The 17,266-nt window shown below is 40.7% G+C and overlaps 2 protein-coding genes across 3 annotated transcripts; both read left to right on the forward strand.

Moving 5' to 3' along the window:
• Positions 1-6,571: 6,571 nt before the first annotated feature.
• LOC311271511 (uncharacterized protein) lies at positions 6,572-11,135 on the forward strand. The gene is made up of 2 exons (XM_084377209.1): positions 6,572-6,672; positions 8,783-11,135. The coding sequence occupies exon 2, from the start codon at positions 8,845-8,847 to the stop codon at positions 9,199-9,201; it is 357 nt and encodes a 118-aa protein (XP_084233335.1). The 5' UTR covers positions 6,572-6,672; positions 8,783-8,844; the 3' UTR covers positions 9,202-11,135.
• Positions 11,136-11,491: 356 nt separating this feature from the next.
• paplnb (papilin b, proteoglycan-like sulfated glycoprotein) lies at positions 11,492-16,469 on the forward strand. Of its 2 annotated transcripts, none has more exons than XM_084376899.1 (13): positions 11,492-11,571; positions 11,756-11,835; positions 12,185-12,294; positions 12,680-12,740; positions 12,855-12,957; positions 13,146-13,276; positions 13,482-13,799; positions 14,213-14,389; positions 14,473-14,623; positions 14,706-14,786; positions 15,228-15,366; positions 15,482-15,569; positions 15,808-16,469. In XM_084376899.1, exons 2-13 carry the CDS (start codon positions 11,782-11,784, stop codon positions 16,084-16,086), a joined length of 1,692 nt encoding a protein of 563 aa, XP_084233025.1. In that variant the 5' UTR covers positions 11,492-11,571; positions 11,756-11,781; the 3' UTR covers positions 16,087-16,469. The 2 variants fall into 2 exon arrangements, with proteins under 2 accessions (XP_084233025.1, XP_084233026.1); XM_084376900.1 differs by having other exon boundaries at positions 11,503-11,571; positions 11,759-11,835.
• The last annotated feature ends 797 nt before the right edge of the window (positions 16,470-17,266 follow it).

A 17,266-nucleotide genomic window follows, 5' to 3' on the forward strand; every position in this document is an offset into this window, starting at 1 on the left:
TTTGTGGTCATTTGCAAAAGGTCTCAGTTTCCTTAAGCATGTTGTCAATATGAGAAAAGGTCATCAGAACCGGGCTGGACCAGCTGACAGGCTTCTGAGGTAACAGTTCTCGCTAGAATGTTCTAAAAGGAGCTTAGATGTCACCAGAAGGCTCTTCTCCATCTCCCTCCCTTCTATATAGATAGCGGACAGATGGAACTAGGCTGTCGCTTTGCTAAAGTTAGCTGTGCAATTAGTTCACACACTAATTAGCTGTGAGAGGAGCAGAGGCACACCAGATTTCCCCAGTGTCTAAAACCCGTTTCCCAGCCCTGAATAAGAGTAAATGAGGTCCTGGCAGCGGCAGCAGGAAATATCCAAAAAGAAAAACATGGCAGCTCCTATGATACAAGAAAGGTTTGTCAAATAGTTGAGGCGAGTGTGGTTTAGCTGTGGGAAATGAGAATGGAAAAATGGGAAATCAGGGTTACATGGATTTTTTGACATTGCATAATCAGTGGTTCCCAACCAGGGGGGGGTCAGGACCCCCACGAGAGGACAAGAGATGAATACAAGGAGCGATCAATGGGATAGGAAAAAGTAAACAACGTTTTTCCTTCATGGTGCATTCAGGTGCACATTTTATACTCTGAAATCTATTGTGCTTCGTATGGCAAAGGTGCACTGACAGGGAAGTCATGGTGCGTTCAAGTGCACCTCATAGACTAAGAAATAATAACTAAGCCACAAAGATCTTTAAAAATGGGTTAGGGTTAGGGTTAGTTTCCTTTTTTAAAATGTTCCTTTGCTGAAATACATAGGCCTACATCTGTTACAACTTTATTGTTCTTTCTCTTCAGAACTTTGAATAATTAAAATCATAATAATATCCCAAATTGTTAGAAGCAGCATGTAATTTTCAAGTTGTTTTACAGCAGCATTTTCAAAATGTATTAATAATTATTTGAGCCGTGAAAGATGTGGCGTTAGTTAATCAAAAATGTATGTTATTTGTTTTTCCATTTAAGAACCCCTGCTTTAAGGGATCACAAGCCAAAAAGGTTGAGAACCACTTTTACATATTGCATGTATTAAAGTTTCTCAAGTTACAACATCATCACAAAACACATCCATATGACATTGTAGAAGTATGATTCAGGTGAGCTGGGATTTTATATTCACTTACAGTAAGTGTCTCTCATGCTGCTGTCTTTGCTTAGTAAAATGTGGTTTCACTTTCAGAGCCAGTCATTCCTCGGAAAGCCACATTCCCACATGCTTGTATTTGTTAGTACTGCTAGCCAAGCGTAGCACTTCATTGGAAAGAAAAAATAAAGTGTGGATGAGTGTTGCTTCACTCTGTTTATGTACGTATGAACATGTGTGTATGAGTGTTTGCTGAGGAGAAACTGAAGCCCAAGAATGTGGAGAGGATATCAAACAATTAAAGCTCTGTTAAGGGAGTGTAGCGCTGGCAGTCGTCTCACATCAGGTGCAACAGAGGCCCGACAATGGACTGCTATGGGCCGGCGAGCAGATCAATGTCATATGTATCGCTTATCGTGAACGGCGGCCAAATGCTTCACTTGACTGACACTCTGAACACATTAGGCATTCATAATGGACACGAGTCACGAGGAGGTCAGCTCGATGCGTTCCACCTTAAATTACATCCCTGTAATTTGAAAAGAATACTCCTGCCTATCTTCCCAGGTCTTCGACCAGGATCACCAATGTTTGCTCTGATTTTTCTGGCCTTGTCCACTGATGAGGTCCCATGGAGAGACATTTTTATAGGCCCAACCAATACAACCGATACCATACCAGTTAGATGAGTCATTTTTTAGTTTCTCTCAACAGGTGCCAACTGGAACATAAATCACATATTTTCAACAATCTGGGTTTGTTCTTCTGGATGAATTTAGGGGAAAATATTTAAACTTTCCATCTGACTCTGACAAGTAGTAGTTTCGTAAGAGCCGGGTTTCTGAGCAGCGTCGACTTCAACTTGTTGTTTTACTGACAGTGGACAGGAAATTCTCTGGCATCAAATTAAAGCGGGGGCGGTCTCGTTGGAACATTAGCTATTCATGCACTTGTACACCCCTGGAGGGACGAGATCAGGAATCCCACCCATTTACCAGAAAAAGGCAACATCTTGAGGAAACTGATCCAGATCTGAGAGCTTGGGGTGGAGCGCAGCTTAGCTGTTTTTCTTTTACCTTTTTCTTTTTTTAAACTACAATGCTTCAATCAAAAGGCATTCATCTTTTCTATTTTAGGGATTTAACTGTCACTCCTGCCCAGAGTGACTGACATTTGAAAGAAACTGTAAATGGCACTTTAAATAGAAATACTTTTCAAATCTCCAAGGTAAAAATCTGCAAAGTCTCAAGGGCAACTTGCTTTTGTTTCACTTTTAATCCACAAAAAAATCCTCAAATTGCTTCACAAAGCACATTCATCATTCTATTGATAGACAGAGAATAACAGCAACACTCGGTCCTTGACACATTAGACAGTGTGTGAGGCCTACACATACAAACATCATGTCATGTGCTCTTCATCAGTAACTTGTACTTTGCTGGCTTGTGTTTTTTTTGTTGTGCTGAGTGTGGTGCAGTTGGATGATATAACAAGGGCCAACAGTTCGATCACCCAAACATTGTTCTTGAGCTTCAAGCTGACCCTGATTTGGGGCTGTAAAAATAAAGCTGTCTTCACTTTACTCAATAGACCACATTCACACGGCGGCCATTTTCCTCTGATATCACACTCAGGGTGGGAAGCTCAAATGTTATCATTTCACTGCTTTCTGATTGATTAGCAACTGTAAAGACAATTGATATTTCAAGGTAAAACAACAAGTTTGATAACAGATTTACTTCCATTAGACAACAGCTAATGTTAGCATTCAACCACATTACTGTCTTGATACAATACCATTAGGAAAAGTGTAAATTGATTCAGAAATATCAACACAGGTCTTGGAGACTGTCTAGACTTGGAAGTGAAACACACTGGATGTAATCAAACAGTAATAATAGCTAGGAAGATGTTGAATGCTAACATCAGCTAATGAGTTATCAAATATGTTGTTTTATCTTGAAAATATAGAAAGTCTCGCTGTGGGCGTGTGGTTTGAGGATATTAAAAAAATATTATATTATAAAGTCAGTGTTAGATGTTTACACATCCAGCAGATGCATTTTATTTGGACCAGCTAAAAGCTCAAATATGTTCACCAGCTGTCGCTAACTGAGTCTCTGTGCTGTTTGGTGCTGGGCAGATAGCTGACAGTGAGTTTTTCAGAGCTAGATACAGCCAAAAACTGACACTGATAGAGAGGTGAGACACAAAACCAAACTAATGGACTGACAAAATGTTGAAATGCTCCTCAGAGCTGAGGGGAGACAGACACAGGTGAAAAGGTAACCTCCTTGGCAGAGGTAATAAAGGCAATAAACCTTACATCTCTCACCCTATCTTTAAGTTCATCTTTGTCGGAGAGGGCCATGTGAAATTGCATATATACTGTATTTCAAATGACAGTTTTGGAGAAGAAATTCAAACTCAGTATTTTAATATTTACAATATTAATGAGGTAATAATACAACCTCAGAAATATTATTTTTTTCCCATAACTGAATGAACAAGCTGTTCTCAGAGGGAAATAAGGTCCCCAGAGCACCGTTTGAAGCTAGAAAGGTGGCAGGGTCCGCCAAACAAAGTAAAACAGCATGAAAACTCAGAGGATTCTGAGGTCTTCCGAAATTCACTAACCAGACACACAAGTACATTTTCTGTTACTTCTGGCAAAGTGCAGTGCAGTCATAAGTACATTCATCTTACATACTTTCCTGCAATTTCAACACTTGCAGGCTCAAAAGGTCATAGTTCTTTGCTTTTATGTCAGTACTTGTGTTTGACATTTGTTTCTGCACTCTTCCTTGTACTGTACTGTCCAGTGGCGGAGTCTGGATGTGTAAGGGGCAGGGGCTAAAAAAATAAAAAGGGCACCACATGTACGAGCGTAGAAAGTCGTGATTTCTTTATGTTTTGTTTTTTTTGTTGATATTATTATAGTGAAGCAAGAGGGCACTTCAACATGTTTTGTCCACTGGAGCGGCCCCTAGAGTGCACTTTATCATGTTTTATCTACAATAGGGGCATCCAAGAGGGCACCTGGGTACCAGTTGGAATGATAACTACCTCCTGCATCCCAGGGGGGTTATCCCCTGCAGTCCACCACTGGTAATGTCAGGCTTTTCTGTTTCACATCTTTAATTGCCTACTTTTATAACCCAATGCCCAAACTCCAGTCAAACCACCCACGTATGGCTTACCCCCTTTAGCCACATGTCGATCCCCATGATTCCACCCATGACCGTCCCCGCACAGAGACTCCATCTCCATAGGAGTCCATGTTCTCAGTATCAACAACAATATCCCCACAGAACCAGATGGAGAGCCATAAATCACAGGCCCATGCACACCCCGGAGAGTCCATAAATAGTGTAACAGTTCTGAGGGTAAAGACATCATGGCAAGCCCCTGGTCCCCCAAGGGTCCCGAGGGCCGAGGCAGCGAGTGAGCCACTGGCCCATAACTCTCCCATTCTCTCAGTGACACAGAGCCTTTTTATGCTCTCATTTACTTGTGAGTAAATCATAGAGGGGAAACACTGCCATGCACTATTTCTTCAGCTCTGACCAGTGATGATGGTGGGTTGTCTGAAAGCGTTCTGCAGAGACAAACCAGATGTCGGGGTGGAGATATTGTGTGTGAGACAAAGAAAGAAAAGAGATAAGGAAAGTTATCAATAACAAAAGTTATCTCCAAGTGATTCCTAGGAATGTTTCTACCCCTACCAGACGACTGAGTTTTGGAGTAAGTGGCAGAAAGTTTTTAAACAAAAACGATAAAAGAAGGAATTTCCCCGTTTCTCATAAAGTTTCATTTCAGACCAGACTAAATACACTTTTAATACATTGTCTTTTTTTTCCCTTGGTGATCTAACACCAATCAGTTACAGCCAACATACAGATGCCAGACCATGACAATTGATACATTTAATCCCTTCATAAAAGGGGTTCAAGCACGGTCACAGTCTGAGGGGTCAGGCGCTTGTTGCAAGTTTGTTTCTGCTGAACCCCCCATGAGTGAATCTATTTTCTGAGGCACCTATGACATTCATCTGGACCACAACAATGTCCCCTTTCTCCTCGCCACCTCACGCTTGACTGGCTTCTCTGAATAAGACCCAGGGTGAAATAATCCATACCCCTGAACCCCCACACAGCACTCACATACATAGAAACACACACATGAATACACATGTCGGCACTTACATGCTCACACGTGTTGGGGTTCACTGAAATGTAAGTCTGTCGTCTTGGAGAATTTACAGACACACACCTGCAACTCTAAGCTGAAGGAAACACCTCAAAATGATTTACGCATTCACATGGAGGAGCAAGTAAAACACACACGTGCAAGAGACAATATAATGCAAGTAAGAACTATAAAGCCCAGATATCTTCCACGAAATGTAGCATGGCAACACTGCCCCCTTGTGGAAACATTGGAGAAATGCAAAAACTTTGCTTCATGTTCATTGATTTTGAAAAATGGTATAGAACTATATCAGAACAAACAATACATTCACAGGGGAAAAACTCAAAAAAGCAGTGGTGGCAACACAAAAGAGCAGAAGTTACACTGTACCACAGGACACCTCCAGAGATCTTATGACCGTGCCTTGACAGATTAGAGCTGGTTTGGCTGCACGAGGGAAACCTGCACATGCACAATATTAAGTATAGGTGGCTAGGTACGACCGCAAATGGGGACAAAATTAAGCAATGTTACAAAGGGTAATAAACTGGCATCAAATTACATCTGAAACACGGCAATATAGGGAAATTATGACCAGATCTCGGTTGTTAGACATTTTAAAAATGCACCAGTTTTAATGTATATAGAACATTAACAATTCAATCCCATAGGAAAAAGTACACTGTCAGAAAAGAAGGTTTATATCTGTACCTTACAGGTAGAGGGGAACATCAGCACTGGGACAGCACCCTCTAAGGTACAGCTGTTGTACCATTGAACCATTCAACCACAGTTTAGAAAAATTGTTACACGTTAATTAACATTTACTGCTTGAGAACATATATGTACCTTTTTGGCCCCCAAAAGGTGCATGTGGTTACCTTGAGGTCCACTATTTAGCCATGGGGGGGGGTACGTTAGTGCAGATTGTACCTAGGGGGATGGAAATGGACTCCTACTGTACCTCTCTTTCTGACAGTGTACTGTGTGTGTTTGATGTCTGAGATGTACATTTCAGAAACAGTTTATTTGAGTTATTTATCACTGAGTGATCAAAGTAGATCATGTAAAGATTCTGCTCATGTGTGTGTGTCTCTGTGTAAGGGCAAATACACGTCCAAAACCATACACACACTTCTCACACAACTACAGCTTCTGTGTGAATTGCTGATAAGCAGCATTCAGAGTTTAGTCTAAAATAGCATCAGCACGACCATCGTCATCACCGTGAGCGAATGTAGTTTCTGTGAGGTGGGCTGCGCCTGGACAGGATCCACACTTCACACACAATCTATCTTATCTTCAGCCTGCATGTTGAAAACATCCTGGATGCTCTGTGAATAACCGCAGAAACAAGTAAGAGTTCATTTTCTCATTTCATGCTTAAAGGTTATTATATCAAAAGTAGGTCTGTTTCTTCATTGGTAAATCCAGATGTTTGTAGTTCTTCCTTTGACTTGCTCTGTTGTGTTGATTGTGTCTGTTGCTGCTAATAACTGAAAACTCTGTGTGCTTTGGTAAAAAATCCTTATCTTTACCTCCAAATATTCTCTTTTAATCGTTTTTAGAGCTTATTTATTTGAATGTGTCTACATTAAGTATATCATGTAATGCAAAGTATTTATAACATGTAGAGGAATGCAATTTTTCAAGTATTACACATAAAAGTAATCCATACGAAGTGCATTACTTTAATGTATAATGCTTCAAAATTTGCATCAACCTAATTTAAGTAAACAGTTATTTAATCTATTCACATTAACTCAACATGTTATCAATACTTTGCATTAAATTATATACTTCATGTTGAATATATTATGTAATTCAATTGAAACTGGAATAATTTTTCAATGATACCAAAGAGATCAGAGATTGTTTGTCATATTTTATAAGGCTGAGTCTATTTGTTTATGTTGTTGTTGTTGTTGTTGTTGTTGTGGTTGTTGTTGTTGTTGTGCATAGAAAACAAACATAAGCTCATCTGCTTACCATATTTCCCAAGTATATATTTTCACTTTTACAATAAGATATTGTTGCAGCTAACTAATTGATCTGCTATTCTTGGAGGTTTTACAGTAAATGATCCAAAACTAAGTTGCAAATGAATAATTCCTTACTGCTCGTCTAATACAGCTAATATTAACACTACTGTCAGAAGGAGTGTAATCTCCTTCACACCGGCCCCCCCACAGCAAGTTGGTTTGTTACGATAAGAGACTGAAGTTGGTGAGGTCACCATTTCGACTTCTTATCTTTAATGCCATTTAAAGGGTTCGTTCTCTGTGTCGGCTCTTTAACACGTTGTTAAACGTGGATTTTCTTACTCTGTCATTCTATGAGGTGGCTTTGGCGTTGTGTCTTTATCTTACATTTCACAACTTCTATCCTCTGCAAAGAGTGGTCATATAAAAATCACTTATTTAAAGTAACATCTGTACAGTTTTCTCAAATTGAGCAGAATATACTACATTTGTTACGTTAAGAGTACAAGTATGGTAATGTAAACCATATAATTTCCAAAACACTCTGAACATACAAACTAGCTTTTACCTTTGCTCTAAATTTTTTTAATTAAAAAACCCTGGAGCTGCATATCATAAGGTGAAATATGGGACCATGTTAAAAGCACTCTGTAAATTTTAAAATGGACTTTACTTTGAAAAGGTCAGGAAACCATTGAATTAAAGTCACTTTTCCAAAATTTACAGTATGCTTTTAACATGGTCCCATATTTCAGCTGATGATATGTTTCTTAGTGGAGCATCATTTACCAAATGAGCCATCAGAGGGTGCCATCTCACAGTCTTCTTTATAAAACTCATTCTGCTTTGAGACACCAGAGTAAGTATCTGTATCGGAGCGTTGTCAGCACTACTTGTTTGGTTTAGTAGACCATTTAATTGACCTTCAAACTGCATGTGTTTGACTGTGCCTTGAGTGAAAGGGACACAGATAGAGGGATCAGAGAGAATGGAAAAGAGATTATATAGTGTGTACAAGTGTGTGCATGTGAGTGTCAAAGCCACACACAGACGAGTTCACGAGGATGGGGTTAATCTGTCTGGCAGTGAATAGGCCGGGCGGAGCGACCAAACCACGTAATCTGATGTCCCGCCTGCCGCTCAGCCGAGCCAGCAATGGTCTGGACAGGGGAGGGTGTCGCTCAGGATAGCTGCCCTAAATGGATTACAGGATAGCAGATGTCAGTGAGAGGACACCTGGGCACATAAACACACATACCTACACACACACACTGTACACACAGGTGCACAAGTGGAGGAGATTACTGCATGTTTCGCCCCCTGCAAGGAGCTTAGACTCATTACCAGCTGAGAGGGAGAAAGGTGTCGGTGCTGCTCTGCGTTTCTGACATTTCCCAGCCTTTTCGCTCAATATTTGAATTCTTTCTGCCCTTTTGAACTTTACACTCATTGGCTACCAGCTAAATGATTCCCTTTTCTTCCAGATATCTGATTCACTGAAGTCTGACTTGAGTATCGAGCGCCTGAGAGCTGCTACAACAGGAGGATGGAGTCAAAGTTAGAGCCAGACTCTGAGGCCCAGGCCCCAGACAACACCGAGGGAGGGACTCTGGACGCATCCGGCTTTGAGGTAACTGCCGGCCGGCTGGAGCAGCTGATGAAGAGCATGGAGGTGCTGCTGTCGGACGTGGAGCAGCTGCGGGGCCACTGCAGCCACCAGGCCACCGAGCTGATGCGCGCGGCCGTGGACCTGAGGCAGCAACAAGACGAGCTGAAGGAGAGTTACGCGGATCTGTCCAGAGAAATGCAGGAGATCATGGATTCAGTGGATGAGCTGTTCAGCACCAAGAGTGCCTTTGAAGCCAAAGAGAAGCAAGCACAGAAACTGAACCGGCAGCTCTGAGGAACAGAAAGTGTCTGACGAACTGTTTCTCAATGAGGAGAAAAACAAAAACTGTGGGGGGTGTGGTTTTGAATTTGGATGTGTGAGTTCTGATTTAAATTTGGTTTGGATGTGTGGTGAGATGCTGAGGTTTTCATGGCTTTAATTAGATTCTTAAATGGCATTATATAAACTTCTTGTTGTGCAACTTGTACCTTTAAGGTCTGTATCAGTCAAACACATTCACAACCCAATCGCCAGAACAAATGTTGGTATATTTCAGCAAACCACGGATATAACTTCACATTTCTTTATGTCACAACTTTGTGTTTCTTTAAGTTCAGTTTTCTATGTTGTAAAAACGCTGTGTTTATGATCGGATTAGGTTTAGGCACAAAAGGATTAGGAAAGGCTCATGCTTCGTCTCATCACAAATATCCAGTGGTTTCATGCTTTTATATGTTGAACAGTGAACTCTGGCTTGGCAGTCACGCACAGCTGTCACCCCACCACTGTACCCATCCTGTGGAAGCCCATTTCCGCGCGTCAAAGAAAAAAAAATGAAAAACTGAATGAAAAAAAAAAAAAAGTGCCCAAAGGACGCTAAGAGACAACACCCACCCCAGCCACAGCCTGTTCACCCTGCTGCCATCTGACAAAACTGAGACTGAGCGAAAGTCCCTTTATGGAGCATAAGGGACTAAAGCTCAGTTACATTTTGCAACCCTCATGACGTAAAATGACAATTAGGTGAACATTTAACCATTAACCTTTATAATTATAGGATAGAAGGTCAAATTTATGGGATAAATAGACATCATTTTGTGAAAACGCGCTTAGTTTTCATCAAATTTTTTTCTTTAAAGCTGCACTATGTAGTTGCAATGAGGACCAGGAAATGCATCACTTCATGTTAGGACATTATTCAGTCATGAAAAAGAAGATACTTGGTTTATGTAAGTTTAAAAAATCAATTGTTTATTTTTCTCTTTTGATTAAAATGTCATCCCGAAAACTCCCTAGTGCACCTTTAACTGGCTGAAATTGGCTTCCACGCCATCCCTTCCACATCTCAACATGAAAGTCAGCTCACCATGTGATGTGAATGTGAGATGACATGTATTGTGGAAATCTCACACGCAAATCTGAACGTATCCGTAGTTTGCAATACCAACATCTTTTACTCTGGTGACTGAGCTCACATTCACTGAAAAGCAATATAGAACATGCATGATTCTGTTTTACTACGCTTAGTCTAGTGACTATAACACAATGCATTAAAGCACCATCACAAGTTACAACCTCAAAAATAACCATAAAGTTGGATCAACACCTCTCTGTCTTAGATTTAATGAAACATAAACATTATGAGCTCTCCGAGGGTACAATTTGTTGTTCTTTCATACTAGATTGCCATGTGCCGCTGTTTTTAACACAGGCGATGACAAGACTGCGCAGAGCTACGCTGCGTGTCAACAAATGATTTACTATCACTTCTGCTGTCATTACATTTTTTTTGTGCCCACCCGCTAACAAACACACACGTCACAGCTGTGATTTACCATCACCAAAGTATTCTACGTTGACAGTCAAGTATAAATGCTACTCTCATCAGCCCGGATGACTCCTGCAGCTTTAATCACTGTTGGTACATCCTTCATATTCTCGTCCCCTCCAGGCACATGCTCCACTGCGGTTTCTCACTGAAATAAACCAAAATAGAGCCTGGAGGCGATCTTTACCTCTCGCCAGCTCCTCTTCTGTGAATTATTGGTCTGTATTTAGTGGTTATGGGATGTGTGAAAGGGACACTCAGTGGCCAGCAACCTAAAAAAACTTCATATTCTCTTTCAACCCTCGAATCTAATTTTAGTGTGTTTCATATGTAAAGGCTGAATGGATGTTATTGCTTTAAAATGTGCAATTAATGTATGGCAACCATTAAATTATGTGTACCAAAATATTATGTCGTCTTCTTCTGTATTGGAATAAGCAATGAATATACAAATTTTATGCTTGTTTTTTTTTTTTGGCTATATTTAAAATTGTTGCTCAAAAGCACACTTTGTTTTTGATCATTTGGTTTAACAGATGAGATAAATAACTACAACATAAATAGTCTGAGGGTGTTAACTGCAAACACCCTGTTCCAGATAGAAGAAATCACAGCTTACATTCAACATCCAAAAAAGTCCCAAAATCTTTTTTTGGGAAGAAAAAAAAAAAAAAAGTTCCTCTGTGTGGTTGAAACCTGACACTTTATGGGTTGTGGTGTTGGTGAGCAGAGAGGGTGAGGAGATAGAAAGCCGGGTGTCAGTGCCTACTTTCACTACTGAGGCGCACATCTCTCTGGACTGCTGGTTCGAGCAGCTGGCAATTCACTTCAAGAAGGTAAGACAAAAGAGGACCTGATGATAATTTTTGAAACACTTTGCACATTTAATGCAGGTATTTATCATTAGCAAAGAAATCACAAAAGATATCAAGGAATGTTGGTATAACTGGATGTACATACATGTAGGAAATGCATGTTCTTGGATTTGACGTTTAGTTATTTAGTTTCTATTCTCATCAGTAGGTCTGCAGAAGCTTCAGGTGAACATGAACATCCTGCAAGTCCTCGGTCTCCTCCTGCTATCTGGACCGGCGTTGACTGTGAGTCTCGTTTTTAACAATATTAATAATATTGTGCCATTTGAATGTAGAAAAAATACTTTACTATGGGTGAAAATTGCACGTACTGTAAAGTACAGCATGTCCAAAATCTCAGCATAAAAAAAGCAGAGTGTTCACACTGTGAATGTGCCAGCAGTGATGCTGCTGGTTTACATTATGCAACATTTAGGGTTTGAGGTTAAATGTTCCAGCTTCTATTTCTGCGTCTCTAGCATGCTCTTAATGTGTGTTGGTGGTTTGGTGGTTGGTGGGCTGTGATATGACGTGTGAGAGTACTATGTGTTCCAGTGGCTGAGCGAGTAGGAGTTTTGTGTACTTTGTTTTTCAGCTGACACGGCCAGCCCATGACTACTGGGGAGAGTTTGGAGCCTATGGGCCCTGCAGTCGCACATGTGGCACGGGAGTCGCAATGAGGACCAGAAAATGTATCACTTCAAGGTAGGACATTTAGACGCAGGGTGATAGGACGGGACGATAGTCTCATCAATTAAAGGGGCACTGTGTAGTTTTGGAGAAGAAATTCAAACCCAGAATTTTGATATTCACAATATTATTGAGGTAATAATAGAAACTCAGAAATATTTATTTTTTCCATAACTGAATAAACAAGCTGTTCTCAGAGGAACATAAGATCCCCAGAACACTGTTTGAAGCTAGAAAGGTGGCAGCGTCCATCAAATATAAACAAAGTAAAACAGTATGAAACTGTGTTGCATTTTGCTCTGAGGGGATTTGATTTGGAATAATTGCAGCAAAGAATCTTTTTCTAAGATGATTGATAAACCAAGATGTATTGGATAGCATTATTTCCTCTCTCCTGCAGGACAGACGGAGGACATAACTGCGTAGGATCTTCCAAATCCTATCGAACCTGTAATATACAAGTAATCACCTTTGAATGATTTTTTGTTTTGCCTCTCTATAAATTTCATCCACCCTCAACCTGCACTAATGCACCCTAAAATATGCCAATAATACAACATTTTGTATCACTGCAGGAATGTCCAGTTGGATCCAGGGACTTCAGGGAGGAGCAGTGCTCCCACTTTGACAGAATGGACTTTCAGAACAAACAACACTCATGGGTTCCTTATTACGGAGGTATAAGAGCTTTAATATACTGTACATCCATATAGTCTGTGTGCAGGTGGAACAGTACTTTAACGTAATTCTTGGACATAGCAGTCAAACCATAATAAAACAAGTGCTGATTCTATTTGAGCCAGGTCTGTATAGGTCTAGGTCTATATATCATGTGTTTATATTTAATGCCTGTGTCTGTTCTGTAGGATCCAATCCATGTGAGTTGAACTGTGTCCCAAGAGGAGAGAACTTCTTCTACCGACACAGACCTGCAGTGGTGGATGGGACTAAATGTTATGTGGGCCGCTCTGATATCTGTGTGGACGGCATCTGCAGGGTGGGAACAAAACTAAGACTAAGATGACTGACTTCAAGCACTCAACATTGTACTGTATTATACAGAAAATCTTTGTCTATTTTTCTTAATAAGTAGCCAGTTTTCAGGAGAGCAATCAAGTCAACCAAGAGGATCAGACCTTCCACTCATTAAGACTTTTATACACCACCAGCTTTCAAACTAAAAGTCATTTATCTCTCTCCAGCTACTGATCCATGGAGACTTTATGGGCTTGGATGAAGACACCAACTCCGTACACTCAGCTGCTCCTGTCGCTGTCGCCCCTCACCCAAGGGAGACGCTCACATACCTGTACAAAACTGGTGTCTATGGCGAGTGTTCTGCCGCCTGCAATGGAGGCATGCAGTATCGCAGCGTGGAGTGTTGGGTTCAGGACCCAGTGAACCCCCGTGTGGTGGAAGAGACTTACTGCATTACCCAGCGCCTGCAGAGACCAGCGAGCCAGCAGGCCTGCAACATGCATCCCTGTGCTGCTGAGTTCAGTGTCTCCAGCTTCAGTGTGGTTAGTTCGGCAGAGAACTTATCTTTAACAATTTGAACATCATACAGACAGGTGATGGCTTACTGTTTCTGGCAGGAAGTTAAAGGAGCACTATGTAGATTTGGAGAAAAAATTCAAACTCTGAATTTTAATGCTCGCTATATTAATGAGGTGATAATACAAACTCAGAAATATTTATTTTTCCATATAAACTGAATAAACAAGCTGTTCTCAGAGGAAAGTAAGGCCCCAAGAACACTGTTTGAGGCTAGAAAGGTGGCAATATCTTTACTTTTACTCAAGTATGATTTTTGGTTACTTTTTACAACTCTGGCTACTCGACTATGTTTTCATTTACCTATGATAATGCTCAGGTATTGAAATTGATCTGGTTATGATATATACAATATCATCTTGTTGCATATGATGGTCAGTGCTCAGTGACTTGCGGGGAAGGCCAGCAGTCGAGGGAGGTGACCTGTGTGGGCTCAGGAGGTGAGCGTCTCCCTGACCATGCCTGTAGTGGACTGGCAAGACCCCCTTCTGTCCAGACCTGCCGCAGACCTGCCTGTCACACACACATCACCTGGCACGTGACTGACTACGGACTGGTAGGTGAACTGGAGCAACAACAAAAACTTTAATCCCTCCTCTACCTCCACATCCTTTACCCTCTCCTGTCTTGTCTCCGCAGTGCACTAGAAGCTGCGGTGGTGGTGTGAGGGAGAGGAGAGTGGGCTGCTATGATACAGATTTGAACCCCTACCCAGAGGCCCGCTGTGGAACGGCTAGCAGACCTGTTGCTGTAGAGACATGCAACTCACAGGCCTGCCCCAGAGCACAAAGTGAGCCAAACCTGAACCACTTCTATACTCTTTTTTTGGGAGTTTGATTGTTTGTTTTTTAATCAATGTACTTTCTCTTTAGCGGTCCCGAGTGTACAGGACCCAAGGGCACATGAAACCACCATGAGAGGATTTGTGCCCCATGTTCCAGGAGAGCCTTCAGGTATGTCGAGCATGCTTACTTTATGTGCTCGATCACACTAAATTTTTATGTGCATATGTGTCGCCAAAGTAGTCGTAAAGATGGTGTAGAAAGTATTTTGAGAATGAATGCGCAGCCTGTTATTTGAGCTCAGGTATTGCTCAGATCATTTTTCTGGGAATTCATCCTCAGGCAGTAAAGAAAATGTGCCCTTATGTTGTAATTACTGATGTCTAGACTGTGATTGCGCTGCTTTCTCACTGCTTTCTTGTTCTTGCAAAGCCCAAAGTGTTTCTTTTCATACGGAAAGTCATATTTAGATTCTAAAAAATAAGTCAAATTTAACTTCTACCAAATTTAATCTTAACCTTCAAAAAGAAAGGATAAACATATATTTCCACAGGTCTATGCCATGTATAGAAGCAGTCTGACCATGTCTGTGTCTGTGTTTACTTGCTTTAGTATCCAGGCGTGACCCCTACCCTTCTGTGATTGGTCCTCACTGTGCGCAGTCATTCTATGGCTGCTGTCCTGATGGCTATACCTCCGCCACGGGGCCCAGAAATGAGGGCTGCACCCAAGAGGACTGTGTTCGCACCAGGTAACCCCTCCTGGATCGGAATCTTGTGGCCAGCATATGACACAAATGAAACTGATTAACAGAATATTGGCTTAATAGAAAGTGGTTCAAACATACAAAAAATATTTCTCCCTAGATACGGCTGTTGTTTGGATGGGGTGACTCCAGCTCAAGGATTCGGGAGGGTTGGATGTCCTGAGTACCGGACGAGTGTAGCAACTGCGGTAGGAATCACATCTTTTTTTCATCTGTTCAGAGTTGTTAAAGGTGCACTATGTAGTTTTGAGGAATTTTAATCAGAAGAGAAAGATCTTCATTGTCTGATTTTTTTTATGCCGAAACAAACTCAATAAACAAACTCTCCTTGTTTTCATGACCGAATAAACAAACTGACCTTATAGTAAAATACGTAAAGACATAAAGATTTACTGTTTACTCTTTCTGTCTCTTTTCCCTGAGCAGCGCACACCACCACCACCACCACCTCCTGCCCGTCCATCCGCCGGTACTGTGTGCTCCCTGCCTCGTGACGAGGGTCCCTGCGATACATGGAAGGTCCGCTTCTACTATGACTCAGGCATGGGCAAATGTACTGAGTTCTGGTATGGAAGCTGCCAGGGCAATGGCAATAACTTTGGATCCCTGGAAGCATGCCAGAGAGAGTGTGGGGGTGTGGTGAGGCAGCCTCCACCTGCCCCAAGGAGAGGGTCGCCCAGGGTTGCTCTGAGGGCAAGGGCATAACCATGCTCTCCGCTAATACCTCCATAATCAAAGGGATAACCAGGGTGAAGCATGATATTTGTACACATGTAGTATTTACATATATGAAGACAGAAACAGACATGTATTGCTTAATATAACAAATCTAATCTTTCATTTCAACATCTGACTTACGCAGTACACTACATTAACAGTTATCTAGATAACCTCACATTATAACTGATATGATCCCAACTCATTGTTCTGATTTTGTTATCTTTTTGATCTTTGGCATTTTGTTCGTAATGCTGAGTTCATTCATTTATGTATTTTGCCTTATACATCAGGACTAAAAATTAAAAAAATGTCAATGTGATTTACCAACTGACATCCAAAAGCTAATCAATAAATCTCCTATCCGATAACCTTGAAAAAAACTGGTGTGGTTCTTCATTGTCATGTGAAATGTTGATTTGACATTCCTTCTATTGAACTATTAGTCAGGTTTTATAAAGCACAATACAAAGGTTCTGATGTAACATACTACATTTACTCGTGAAATTCAGTAGTATAGTTGAGGTTTCTCATTTTCTGTTATTTTATGCTTTTCCTTAATACGCCTAATCCATTACATTTCATAGGAAAGTGCTGAATTTACTTGCCACTTTGCTGATTCAAATTTTACACACAAAACAAATGATGAGTTCATCAGGCATTGTTATAGATTAAACTACACAACAATCAGTAATAACCAGGGTTGGGAGGGTTCATTTAAAAATGTATTCCAATACAGTTACTAATTACCCTTTAAAAAAAAGTCAGTAAGATAATTCAAGTACAGTATCACAATATCAAAGTAAGACAACCTGCTTACTTTTGGATTACCTCGCTACCAAACATATGCAAAAAAAGACAAGAGAGAAGAAATATTAATAAGATGACTTTAATTTAATCTTAATATTGAGTGTATATTCTGTAAGAATACACACTTGTACGTGTTTTCAGTTTCTCTCAAGATCAGAGTGATGTTGTGTGACACTCATGATGTCCTGTCATGTGTGCACATGTGCATTGTTACAGACTAGAATAACATTTGTTTGTTTTAAAATTACAATCCTGTTAGTTATCCCCTTTTTTTTTTACCAAATGTATCTGTAATATGATTACAGATTTATTTTCTGTAACTTTACTGGAAAAAAGTCACCTTTTTTGTATCCAGATT

The sequence above is a fragment of the Pagrus pagrus genome (genome assembly GCF_965226575.1).
Source record: "Pagrus pagrus genome assembly, chromosome: 16".
Classification (NCBI taxonomy): Eukaryota; Metazoa; Chordata; class Actinopteri; order Spariformes; family Sparidae; genus Pagrus; species Pagrus pagrus.